Source organism: Typha angustifolia, chromosome 1 (genome assembly GCF_048772165.1).
Source record: "Typha angustifolia cultivar Huaian chromosome 1, ASM4877216v1, whole genome shotgun sequence".
Taxonomy (NCBI): domain Eukaryota; kingdom Viridiplantae; phylum Streptophyta; class Magnoliopsida; order Poales; family Typhaceae; genus Typha; species Typha angustifolia.
This window is the reverse complement of record NC_133239.1, coordinates 1,603,240-1,616,561: the sequence shown is the minus strand read 5'-3', so window position 1 is coordinate 1,616,561 and position 13,322 is coordinate 1,603,240. Positions and strand designations below refer to the sequence as shown.

At 42.2% G+C, this 13,322-nt stretch overlaps 3 protein-coding genes across 3 annotated transcripts; 1 reads left to right on the top strand and 2 right to left on the bottom strand.

The window, feature by feature from the left end:
• Positions 1-1,420: 1,420 nt before the first annotated feature.
• LOC140759158 (uncharacterized) lies at positions 1,421-4,873 on the bottom strand. The gene is made up of 4 exons (XM_073095645.1): positions 4,605-4,873; positions 2,388-2,510; positions 1,746-1,865; positions 1,421-1,665 (listed from the first exon to the last, which is right to left on the bottom strand). Exons 1-4 carry the CDS (start codon positions 4,636-4,638, stop codon positions 1,601-1,603), a joined length of 342 nt encoding a protein of 113 aa, XP_072951746.1. The 5' UTR covers positions 4,639-4,873; the 3' UTR covers positions 1,421-1,600.
• A 3,487-nt stretch (positions 4,874-8,360) lies between these two features.
• LOC140759141 (protein GRAVITROPIC IN THE LIGHT 1-like) lies at positions 8,361-10,096 on the top strand. The gene has a single exon (XM_073095629.1). It carries the CDS (start codon positions 8,747-8,749, stop codon positions 9,944-9,946), a length of 1,200 nt encoding a protein of 399 aa, XP_072951730.1. The 5' UTR covers positions 8,361-8,746; the 3' UTR covers positions 9,947-10,096.
• A 180-nt stretch (positions 10,097-10,276) lies between these two features.
• Positions 10,277-11,215, bottom strand: LOC140759150 (uncharacterized). The gene has a single exon (XM_073095638.1). It carries the CDS (start codon positions 11,167-11,169, stop codon positions 10,318-10,320), a length of 852 nt encoding a protein of 283 aa, XP_072951739.1. The 5' UTR covers positions 11,170-11,215; the 3' UTR covers positions 10,277-10,317.
• Between the last annotated feature and the right edge of the window lie 2,107 nt (positions 11,216-13,322).

The window sequence follows — 13,322 nt, the reverse complement described above, 5'->3', positions numbered from 1 at the left end:
CAAAGTGGCCGTACTGCAGGATTTTCCAGCATCCGGATCTGCAGGCCACCTGCTTAACTGGTGGAGGACGGCATGTTCCGGCACGTATTCCGAGGCAGTATTTGGATGCTTTCCCTCCAATTGCAATTTGCAGTTCCAAGCTCGAGGGAGAAGTCTAGTCAATGATACAAGTCCCGAGTTCTACTACCCTTTTAGTCACGCATGTCTCCTTCTCAAATTTCATATTCACTGTACCAGTAAGACGTATATGTTACATTAAAGTGGCATTATTGCACCATTCTTTGTAGATACCATTTTATTGGAGGAGGATATGAATGTTGACGGGGCTTCATGATGTGATGTATCAATTGTTTCTGGGTGTCCTTTTTATTGTAGGAATTAAGCCGTGTATCCTGGACGGTGTCTCTTTGTTTATGCTCGTGGTTCAAGATGAACCATATGTATAATGTAGATCATGTTCATGTAATGCCTCTAAAGACGAGAGCTTAACTCCAGTTGAAGAAGATTTCAGGATTTCAGATCCTTCTATATGTATACACGCAAGTGAGTTTCTGCGTCCAGCCACATGCGTGGCTGCCTTAAATGCATTGGATTCCTCATATTTCAGCAGCTTAAGAACGTAGAGTGGCAATTCGGTCAGTTCCTTCTGTGGTCCTAAGCTTATATATACATCTGTATTTATGTCTTTTTGTGATAAATGCAGCTGACCTTTTTGGACTAGAGGATCCTCATTTAAGACCAAGGGCAGAGCCAAAGTAAAATGACAGAGGAGATGGTGTTGGTATTTTGTATAAGTTTGTGTGAAAGAACCTGTATGCATATAACACTACTACATTTCGATATTTAGGGGCGAACTATGGGCCCCAGTCTGACTTCTTCGTGGCTCCGGGTTACAGCTAGGCCGGCGTTATGCACTCGTCACGAGAAAATTATAGCGTAAGGTGATGGTAATTAATCTAGATAAAGTAATGTGCAAGGGTTTAAACAGAAAAGTAACAACTCAATGTCCTTGGAACCTAGACGAAGTAGGGAACGAGCCAGGCTATTAGCCATTGGATTTATTTATATTAGAGCATCAGATACGACTTATAAAGTAACGACACTATCTTGTATTGCCAGCTCTTTGGGCCTTATCCGTTCTCGGACGTAGGGAATGCGGAATATAAAGTAAACACAGTTCAAGATAGTGCATCAAATAAATAATCAAGGACTGGCCTATGTTGCGTGTCGTTTCTTTACGCACTTATAGCCCCAGGCAACTTATTCTGCATTGACGCTTTCTTCACCTTTATCACTAAACAACAAGAGATTCTGATTGAAACGTCAATCAAGAGTAGGCACGAACCTTAGAAGGAAAAGGTTATATGGAGTACAAAGTAGTCTCCGAATTGTACATTCCCAGAGTAGGTAAACTGATATATAGCTGCAACCGGGGCATTTGTAATCTCATATCAAGTTTTCTTGTGGTCACTTAGAAACAGAAGCTCGAGTAGTGTCCATAGTAGGAAGTTTGAACAGGATATCAGAAAGAACTAAAAGCAGAGTCATTTACATGATTTACATCAATGTCTTTTACTCATGCATTAACTCTTCACTTAGGTCAACTGTCTCGGATTAAATTGGTAGGCTCGCTAAGAACATACTTGGGAAGTTCATATTTTGCACCTGCAATCAAGTTTCCTGTAAGATTTCCTACCTCTGTTGATAACAGGGAAAAGTTTAGAGAAGAGGCAGAGAATTCTTACCTCTCTCGTCGTAACAAATGGTCATGTCGGCACTCGAAACAATGATACCAGCACTGTCAACTATTGCTTGTGCAAGGTTTAGATCAGCTTCTACTGCAGCTCGCAGTGCATCCCAAATCTCTGCCACAATGAAATGGAAAACAGGAGTGATACATATTCTTTCATAAGTTTCAATCTTAAACAAATTCTGCATTTCTGAAGCAGCACATAGGATTCCCCATGCTTATGAAGTTGTTCTTGCCCTATTAATATTAATAAAAAGGTTTACATGGATAGAACACACTGACAGGAACTAATAGAGCAGAATTTCTTACTAACACTTTCCTATTACTACACCTGTTTAGTCACTTTCCTATTACTACACCTGTTTAGTGTTCAGTAATAATGTCAAACTAGACCAAAAATATGCCTCTTGAAGCATAGTAGAAAACATAGGAGGTACATTCTTATAATCATGAACTAAGCAAGATGTATATGCAGGCGCATGGAGGAACTCATGCACATACAGATATCATGTATGAGAGTATTTGGGAAGAGGGTAAGAGGAGTGTCCTCTTAAATTTAGCAATGCAAATGTTATGCTAACAAGGGTTGTCAAGTACTTAGAGTACGCATAACATTCAGTGTATGAAGAATGAGCACCTTTCTGACCACCATAGTGAGGAGCTGTGTCCCAGAACTCATCCCTCATCTGTTTAAGTTGTGTCCTGGTTATTGATTGACTATGCTTCCAGGGCTTTGGCTTACGAAGTTTCTTAATGTTGTCTGCGTTCAACAATATGGTTCATTACAGCAAAATGTTGAATGGATGGAAACTACCAAACCAAAGTAATAATTAACAAGGAGTAAATTGTTTAAACATGCTATAAATTGTAAGTATTCAAGCAAGGACTATAAGGCAGAAAACGGGAGCAAATTACAAATGAGCCAGGCATGACATCCTCATGGGATAAGAATGACAATTACAGGGGAACAGTGTTTTAATCCTTATATAATGTGAATGTGGATCTTAGAACAAGTTAAAATTACAAAAAATAAAGTGTGAAAGACAAATTCATGATAACTCGACTACATTTTGTTGAGGTGAAAAGGTGAGAGCCTCTACTATCATAGATATAAGTAAAAGTGTAAAACCCTATTGCTACATGTGTGGGGCTAATAGTTTTCATTTCCCATCTCTATAGGAACTGAACAATCCTATTTGCCAAATACCTAGTGATAAATTCTATAGAAAAACCCAACATGCCTAATATGAGTAAGAGATAAAGGACCAACTAAATTTACTCAAGAAGTTATGGTGCTTTGTTCTGATGAAGCAATCACTTCAGGGTTGCCGATGTAGCCACCTCATTCCACTAAATTCTTGAATAACTAATGAATCTTATAATACCAATCCAATTGAACATCCCTCCCCTACTTAAATCTAATGGTTAGCACAGGATGACTGCAATCAACATTATCAGAAGTCCTGAAATGTGAATTTTATCAGGCATCCTGAAGACCCGCAATGCAGTTTGTACAGCAAACTTGAGGCTGAGATGTCAGGACTGACTTCTGTAATGTAATTAAAAGCTCCATGGAAAACTATTGTTGAATAGAGTCAGCATGCAAAACCAAATGGCAGATGATGTTACCTTGATTTGCACCAAAAGTTTGGTGATGCATTCACTTAGATGTCTTACAGAACCCACCTGCCTAAATGGTTCTTTAATGCAAGTATTCACCATGAAGAGTCGGATGTTATTGTGAGATAAGGAAAAAAAAAAAAAAGACTAACCAAATGCCAAGATGTACAGAGTTAGAGATCAGCCTAACACAAAACATGAATAAGGCTATAAGCAGAAACCTAGAAGCAGATACAGCATAAAAGGACTTGCCAAGCAAAATATAAAGCAAGATCTGGTCAAATAAGATTTTTTTTCACTCTGACGTGCTTAAGGCCAAGGAGCCTTTGCCAAAAATTGCATTGCTAATGAAATAGATAGCAGTAGAGATAGAACTTCTACATCCATGCCACACCAATAAGTACAGAGTGAAACACTAATGAGATGTATTTGAAACATAAGACTATCTTCAGCATTCAGCTTTGATAAAGAATCAACAACCAAAGAACACAAAAAGGAAAAAGAAAAACACACACTCCCAAACTACAATCTAATCATTGATTGGATAAATTTTAGTCCTCAATTCACCACAAAAGGCATTAGCTACATGCATTTTTCCCTCCAAATTTATGAGCGATTTGTCCAGAGAGATAAAGAATTGTACGCCAAACACTATCATGCAATTGGAATACATATTAAAAGCTCATGTCAAGAGAGCTTGCCCCAAATTCCAAAATAAAAATGGGATTTTAGATTTACGCCACTGATACAAACAACAAATTGACTCACATAACGAAGAAATCTATAACAAGCTTCTCTGTTTTGTGAAACCGTCCATATTCTATTTTCTCCATATCGATAAACCCACAAACCACCACAGAACGGTTCAATTAACAATTAAAACACTGCTGAAGATCAAGCCAATTGCTATCACGAGCTACACATCCCTCTAATTTGTTGTACCAAATAAAACGATCTCCTAAGAAAAATCCAGGTCCAAACTAATCCAACTGAAACAAAATTTATCCACCCGAATGCATCAATTATTAATCCGGACACTAACATTAACAGACGCAAGAACAACAAAAGCGCTATAACGATCTTACGATCTAGAGCTACAACTAACGCGCATCCACCCAAGATCCAGGAAACATGCGATTAGTCCATCCACATCAGAGATCGCAATCTAAAACAAAAATTCAAGCGTATCGATTCAAGATCCGAGAAACGCATATATTGCTGGAATCGGATTCACCTTCTCCTTTCGCAGTGGATCCAACACACCCCATCGTATCAACTCAAATCCCTTTCCTCCGCTCTGAATCGAACGGATTAGCGCCCAAATCGTTGTCACCGCATTCGCGCGCAGATAAATCAAGGCAAGAGCACGGAATTCTGTGGGTTTGGAAGGGGAAAGGGGTTTGGGCGGAGAGAGAGAGAGAGAGAGAGAGAGAGAGAGAGAGAGAGAGAGAGAGAGAGATATGAGCTCGGCTTGTGAGGCGAGGTCAAAGCGGAACTGGACTCTTCGAGAAGAGAGAAAAATGAGTTGGGAGTTGGAATTATCTTATACGCGTCAGTGTATATTAATGCTTATTCCTTATTTCTATGTCCGCTTTTATTGTCCGAATGCTTCGCAGGCTTATCAAGCGAATAAGCTACTCTACTTTATCCATGGATAGTTATATTAATCGAGACACAAATGCTATGAGGGAGAGATATATAGCAATTTTTTAGCTATTTTTCTAATCAAATGCTCATCACTTTTAAGTTTGTTAGCATTACTACAACTTGTCGAGCTATGATTGGAAGACATTAAAAAAGGATCTATTGATCATTGGAATCTTTATGTCACTTTGGCTAACTATATTTTCCATCTATTGCGAGATGCCTTCTTGGAAAGTTTAAGAGTCAGTAAACTTAGGATAGCAAATACAAGTCATCGCAATCGACAAAGTTAGACAATTGGCAAGCCATTTGGATTAGGTGTTGGACATGCAAAATTCGTGTGGACAACGCACGATATTGCTAATTCTATCCGTCTCTAAACATAATTACTAATATGTGTAAGAAAAATTTTAGATATTGACATCGTTTTCCTTTTTTAAATAATTAAGACCGATAAAATTGAAGATAATTATGATACAATAATGGAGTTGATTTAGACCCAAATGTTGTTATGCGGATCAGTAATAAGTGATCATCTTTCTTATTTCGGATGTGTGGTTGCAGTATATGCCTGCATCAATTTCAAAGATATGGGTTTTTAACCTGAACTATGATTATTATAAGTTATAAGCACTGTTAACAGGGATGGCGAAATATTTAAATAACACCACTTTTCTCTTAAATAAATATAAATTTGGAGAGAAAAGTTAGGGTGGCAGATTGATTGTGTCAAAAAGTTCAAGAAATTAAGGAGTTTTGATAAATAAAATAGGTTTCGTCCAAACTGAAAGAGGGTAAATTTTATATACATTTAACCATTTTAAGTACCAAATAAACACAAATAAAAGACATGACACCCACTTCAACTGCCTTCCCACTGTCTTTTCTGCCGCCGCCGATTCTTTCGGCGGAAATCATGAACGTTTTCTTCGGGTTCACCTCATTGAAGGTTAAGTTCTGCGGCAAGACGCGCACCGATACTCCTTTCGGCGCGTCAGCCTCCAGCCAGTACGCGGACTGAGCCTCCCCGACGTACGATACCGTCCGATTTAAACTCTTACCGACTTGCTAGACTTCTCTGGATACAAGACCGAGATCGATGGGAAGTTGAGCTCGTTGGCTGTAACCTACTTCACTGGCGAGCATTTCACTTGAGACAGGGGATGGACGACGCTCGACGCTTGATCGTTGTTATAGCCCAAACTGCAGAAGTAAGGGATGTAGTCCTCAGGAGAGAGATCATAGATCAGCCCGGGATCCAATGCTTTCCGAGGATTGACATGGCCGGCGTCCATCGCGAAATAGATCGCAGGACGGCGAGTTTCATCGATGATCGACTTCACTGCTGCCGCCGACCGGTCCGGATGCATGAGCTTTCCTGATCAACGCCGCGATACCGCATACATGTGGTGTCGACATGGATGTGCCGGACATGAGCGTCTGATATGATGCGCCGAGAATGTTGTGCCCCGGGGCCGGTGATGTCTGGCTTAAGAATCCTAGGGCTTTCGTTGCTGGGTCCTCGCGAGGAGTGGGAAGTGATGGACGGGGACCACGGCGCGTGTCACCGTGCCTCTGAAGACCAACGTCGTAGTTGGGTTCGACGTTGAACGGATGTAGGACAGGATCTTGGTTCCGTCGAAATATGCGACGTTTGACGTCGGGATCTCGCTGGGATCCGGCGTAATGCTGTAGCCATCCTTTTCTTCCTGCATAATTATCAAGCCAGTCGCACCCGCATCGATGAGGATATTTCCACCTTCGTCGTGGACATCGCTCGCATGCAGAGCATGATCTTGCCGGGTACCTTGGTCCCGTTCAAGGACCTATTTCCCCAGCTTTGCATGCCGTTTTTACTGGCGTAGATCAAAAAGCAGCGTTTGCTGCGGGAAACTCGTCGGCTGGGAATATGGTTTGGCCGTCGAATTCGAGTCCGTTGCCGAGTTTAACGGTCGAGGCGAAGCCCCTATCGGTGGTGCTCGCCGCAACGGTTAAAATTCACACAGCGCTTGTCACTGAGACTCTCGTATTTGGGCCCATCGTTGCCGGCGGCGCAGCAGGCAATAACTCCTCCCTCGAAAGCAGAGAACGTGGCTATCGCCATGTGATCATCATAAAATGGAATCGAGTGCCTTCCGATGGATACGGAGATAACGTCGTCGATGCCGTCATCAATGGCGTGATCGATTGCAGCCATTATATCCACGTCATCGCACTCGTGGCCCGGAGAGGCAGAGCAGACCCTGTTCATCGCCTGATGCGCGCCCGGCGCCATCCCGGACGCGACCCCCTTGGCAAATCCGAAAAAGCTCGCCTGCTTTACGAATGCACCGGCCCCGATGCTCGCCACGCGGCCCATCCTTATCCTTTGTTAATTTGTCGGGCCTTCGAGGAGCCATTGGTGAACGACTGCCCTCCGGTCATCTTCTTATCGCACCTTATTCAGAGCGACGTACAATATATAACAATTTCATACATACATACTTAAGCTTTGATTAGTTAAAAATTTATTTACACTAACCTACCAACTATTGTCTAATTTTACATGACACTAATATAATAGTTTTAACCAAAAAAATTTATTAGATAGTTAGCAGAAGATATATTTTTTGAAGAAAAAGTTTATATAAAAATGGGAACCAATTTAAAGGTCTAGATATAATTATTCCTTAAAATTATGGTGATCATTTAGCATAACACACCTTTTGAAGTTCTAATGGCCTCTCCACTCTACATATCATCTTTAGGGCTTTCAAATACAGACTTACCTAATTAATGCTTATGTTTCTCGTGCTTACCGTGAATGTAAGCATGTGCTGCCCATTTTGGTAGCTCGTCTGTTTTTTTGGAGTTAGGGGATGAACCTCTTTTGTTACCCGTGAACTTAATTGTACTATTTTGTTTGATGCTTCCGGGGTTAATACTCTTAAGGCACGTTTAATTTTTTATAACTCTCCTACCAGCTCTCTTCTTTCAATTAAAAAAAAAGAAAAAAGAAGAGAGAAATCAACACATGTCATATCTAATATCTATGAGGCATTGCATATCCGACACATAGATCTCTACTGAAACCATCAACAGAAGAATCTTAAGGCACAAATAGGAACTCCTGTTTTGGACCCACTTGCTTTCCCATGATTTGCTGTATCTTTGAATGCTTCAATAACTGATGCACTTCAGTTTCAACAATTTTCCCAAGAAAAATTAGGATCAGAAACATTAATTATTGAGTCAAAGATTTCTGTCACAGTTTTTCTAATGCGCCATTTTATAAAGCAAAAACTGCCAGTGATGCTGAGCATGGCAACCCATCAATCTGATGTCCATATTGTTCATCTCCAAACATATAAAAATACATATCTATGCCAATCTAAACAGGGCTGGCACTTGTTCTGAGCATTCTAAATTCATTTGATCAATTCCATATTTTCATACCATAGACTAAGTTTTACATACCAGGGTTCCTCTATCTTAACACTACTTGCCTTTTGTACTTTTATTTGTGTTCTTAATGATATTAAAAGGTTGTAACTATTATGCTTGTTTGTTCTACAATTGGATAGTTGAACAAGACCTAAAAAAATAGACTAAGATGATTAGTTATTAATAATATGATCGATGAATGAAATGTCCTATGTGGTGTGATTAAATTGTATAAGGGTTTTATTTTCTACCTCTTCCATCAATTTAAACTCTATTCTTCCAAATTGGGGGAGAGAGGAACGAAATTTCATGGAATTCTCCTCCTCCAGACGACCACCCTCCGACCTTGACTCACTTGCCAAAACTCTCTCCAATATCATCCACTTCCGTAGAGTCACAAACTACCCCACTAGATACCCCTCCCAATTCCCCAAAGACGAGCAGCAAAACGCATCGAATCCAGATGCCATGGAATCCCTGATCGCCGACCTCTTCGCGAGAATCTCCTCCGTCAAAGCCGCCTACGCCCAGCTCCAGGTCGCACAGAATCCGTACGACTCGGATTCCATCCGATCCGCTGACCTCGCCGTCGTCACCGAGCTCCAACACATCTCCGACCTCAAGCACTCGTATCTTCACCACCACCATCTCACCGCCTGCCAGTCCCCTCTCCTCGCCCACCTCCACGAGCAACGCAACCTCCTAAAGACGTACCAGATCACCGCCAAGAAGCTCGAATCCGAGCTCCAGCTCAAAGAATCCGAATCCATCTCCCTCCGCGCGAAGCTAAACGAATCCCTCCATAATCCATTACATTTCCTGGCCGCGCTACGCCACGCCGTCAAGTCGATTAAATCCTTCACGAAGCTAATGGCGAAGCACATGGAATCCGCTTCTTGGGATCTCGACGCCGCCGCGAAATCCATCCAACCCGGCGTGGTTCTGCGCGATGCGAGCCACAACATCTTCTCCTTCGAGTCCTACGTCTGCACAAAGATCTTCTCCGACTTCCATCGCAAGGACTTCAGCTTGAGATCTCTGGAGAAGCGAAGGGCGTGGGATCGACGCAAGTTCTTTGAGGAGTTCATGGGGTTGGAAGAGGGGAGGAAGGCGGTGTCGTTGGGGTTCGAGAGGTTTTGTCGGGAGAAGTACTTGGGAATCGTAAAGCCCAAGATGGAGGTGGGATTTTTCGGGGATTTGGAGCAGAGAGCGTTGGTGAGGTCGGGGCGGGGGTTTCCAGACACGGAGTGGTTTACGGGATTTGCGGAGATGGCGAGGAGAGTTTGGGCCTTGCATTGCTTATTTTTCGCATGCGGGCCGGATTTCGAAGCGGAAATATTTCAGGTTAGAAAAGGGTGCAGGTTCTCAGAGACGTACATGGAGAGCGTTGTGGAGGACGAGGAGAGATGTAGGCCCATGGACCGGCCCACTGAGGTGGGGTTCACCGTGATGCCAGGGTTCATGATAGGGAGGATGGTTATACAATGCATAGTGTATCTTTCGGATTGAAAAGGAAGTGGACGGACGTGATAAGTACACCGATGGATGTATATGGTGTTTGATCACAATGACAATAATACTCTTTGCCGTTTTTTATCAACATCTTTGACTACAGGAAAATATGGCTATTTTTATTGTACGACTTTGAGGGTGTGTTATATTCTTCCTGGGTTTCATGTATTTTTATTGTAATAGTTTGTTGGTAAGTTAGACTAGAGAATGATCAGTCTTCCAACATTTTCTCTTGTCTCATGAATAGCTGAGAAACTAATAACGAAACTTTGAATAATCCATCCCACGTTATATTCTTGAACAGAGAAAACGAATAGCGCAACCGAAACAGAGGAGAACCAAAAGGCAAAGGATACACTTGGTTTTGATCAAACCGGTGTAGAATTAGACCGGCGATGCGAACCGAACCGCTCCGGGCTAATCTCGAACCAGACCTGCCGAAATACTTGGACGATGACATCGTGGTGCTCGTCCGAGTTAAGCGTCAAGTAGCACGCGAGCAAGCTCTCGAGCTCTTCTGGCCGTCCGATCCCCTTCTCAGCTATCATCTCCACCATGGATTCCCTAAAATCCTTCTGCGGATCACTCGACTTCTTCACCACCGCAAACTTCTCCAGATCAGTCTCCTCCTCCGCCGTCGGAATCCGCGGCGAGTGATTCCTAACCCTAGAAGACCTCGTCCTGATCTTCCCGCTAAAGGACTTTCTCCCCTCTCTTAACGCCCTCCTCATCCGGCGTCGGCGCCGGCGGCGTCGCTGCTCACGGCGGCGATCCGCCGAGGGATCAATCTCGGACGGATCGCTCTCTGAAGACGGCGGCGGAGGCGGATGGGAGCTTCGAGAGAAGGGGATGAGGTGGCCAAGGGTTTGGGATCCGGCGAGATCGCGGTCGTCGCCGACGGAGTAATGCCGGACGCGGCGAGACCTCGGGCGGAGGCCATCATCATCGCCGAGGGAGAGGCGGCGGGGGACGTATCCGGCACCGGGGGCGGCGACCGGATGACGGAACCGGGCCACGAAGCGTTCGAGGTCGTCGGAGGTGGAAACCGGTACGGTTTTCGGATCCGGAATGGGAGTTATCTGGGTGGTTCCTTTAGGCTTAGCGGATTCGGGACTGGGCTTATCGGGTATTAGCTTGCAGACCCAAGCGAATGGAAGGAGGTGGGTTAAGGAGAAGGGTTTCTTCTTCTCTTCTCGCAGTTGCTTTCTTCCCCATCTCATCTTTCTCTCTTTCCCTTCCTCACTCTCCTCTCTCTATCCCTCTGTCTCTCTGACTCCTGCAGAATGGTTTGGAAAATTGAAACTGGAATAAGTGGTCGGATATGTTTGGCGGTTAAGATAGTTCGTGAGGTACGTGGGGTTTTATCCCTTTGTTTTAGTTATAAAGATCCTCCGGTCTTTACGCTATTTTGAAAGGGAGTTGCTGTTTGAGGATATCTTTGTGCAGGTCTGCAGGTGTACTTAGCTCTCGCATTTTATAGATAAACTGTACATTTGGGAGCATCGGAGGTAGGGAAAGATTGGATTATCTTTTTACTTCTTTCTTTTTTAATGCATATTTAAATCTAGTTTGAATCTAATCCCGCCAAATATATTTTTGGATGCATTCGTCGGCTAATTTGCTACAAAGATTTTGAATTGCCTGGTTCATTTTAATGTACGCTTGGGTCTCATTGCTTGGCAACATCTAGGTTGTAGCAATTTGTGACATATTTTAAGTAACCCGAGAGACTTGTTATCTAGTGTCGCCCGTGATTTGTTCACTAAACACGTTGCAATATTACCTTAATAGTAGCCTATAGCAAAATAGCTATATATTAGAGGTTTACTTAAGTTTACTCAAAGTAAGATACGACACTGTCATCACTTGTGCACAAATTAATTGTATTTCCTTTGTTTCTGTGATGATGCAAGTACCGAGAGAGAGTATGTCACTTGGATATACCACCACAACTCCATCTTTTGAAGTTTGTGTCAAGTTGTTGTTTAATTTCCCATGGAGCACCGTGAGAAATTCTCCCAAGTTCCTTTTTCTTTTTTGCCAAAAAGGTGACCATGGGCCTAGTGCTTGTGAGCTATGGGCTACTGAGAGATGGATTTCAATGCTTTTGGGCTCACAACTCTCTGCATGCCCAAGCTGAATCAAAAGCACCATTTGGGCTGAGAGGGAAACCCAACTGCTACTTATGATCTTTTGCATAATTGCATGTCATGATCTCCATCTTTTGTTTCACAGTATTCTAATCCAATCATCCATTCTTATCCTTCTTGTTCCATCCTTGTCCACACCATGCAGTTATAACCTATACGTAAGGCCAAAGTTTCTCTCTCTCTCTCTTATCCGAGACAAGAACAATCCCATCCTTCCGTTCGTTTCTTCTACCTTTTTATAGATGGAGATAGGCCAATTACAAAGGAGACATTGGGTATGTAGCTGACATCAATACTTCATTCACCTTGATTTATATATATATATATATGTATATATGAATATAATGGGAAGCCCACGTCCCTTGTCTCACTTGGCAATCATATGTGGTGGATGTATCAATTTCACGCATGTCTCTTTTATTATGAAGTTCTGTACAGGCTACAACAAACTATGACATGGCATTGTGATATTTATAAGGACCCACCAATCCTTTCTAATTCCCTCCACATTAGAAGAGAGCAATAATTGCCTAGTTGCATATGACATGTGCATGGAAACAATATACTTTGAGGATTAGATATATCATTGGTTTCTTATATTTGACTAACTATATTACATAATTAAGTACAAGATTCTGAGAACCAAAAGTAGATTTAGATATACCTTCAGTCCTAATCTAATAAAATTCCCATTTGGAATTTATTTTCTTTGTTAATCATTGATGTGAGCAGCAAGCAACCATCCATAGTTAAATGAGGTGGTTATATCAGCATAGCATGTGGACACTGGGACTAATATAATTTGTTATGAGTGGGAGGCTAATGAGCAATTATAAACCATTACCTGGAATGCAAAGTCCCTGTCAATGATTCATGGCAAGGGACTCCATATGTGCAACTGTGCAAGTATATATAACTTTGAGCTCTTCTCCAATCAACTTGCACAAATTGATGGCATATATATTACAGCCACCTGGTCATATTCATATACGATATCCACTTCCAATAACTATTTAATTGTCAAGTATTACATATGAGTTGGAAGAAAAGAAGAGGAAATAATTAAAGGATTTATAAACCCTCAGTGGCCCATAGTACTCATAATAACACTTGGATATCCAAAGCATATGCCTCAGAATATTGTAACTGACTGCAACTTTCTCTATGCGATCAGGAGCAAAAGTCGAATGATGGTTTGATTAATACAAACCACCTTCCAATGT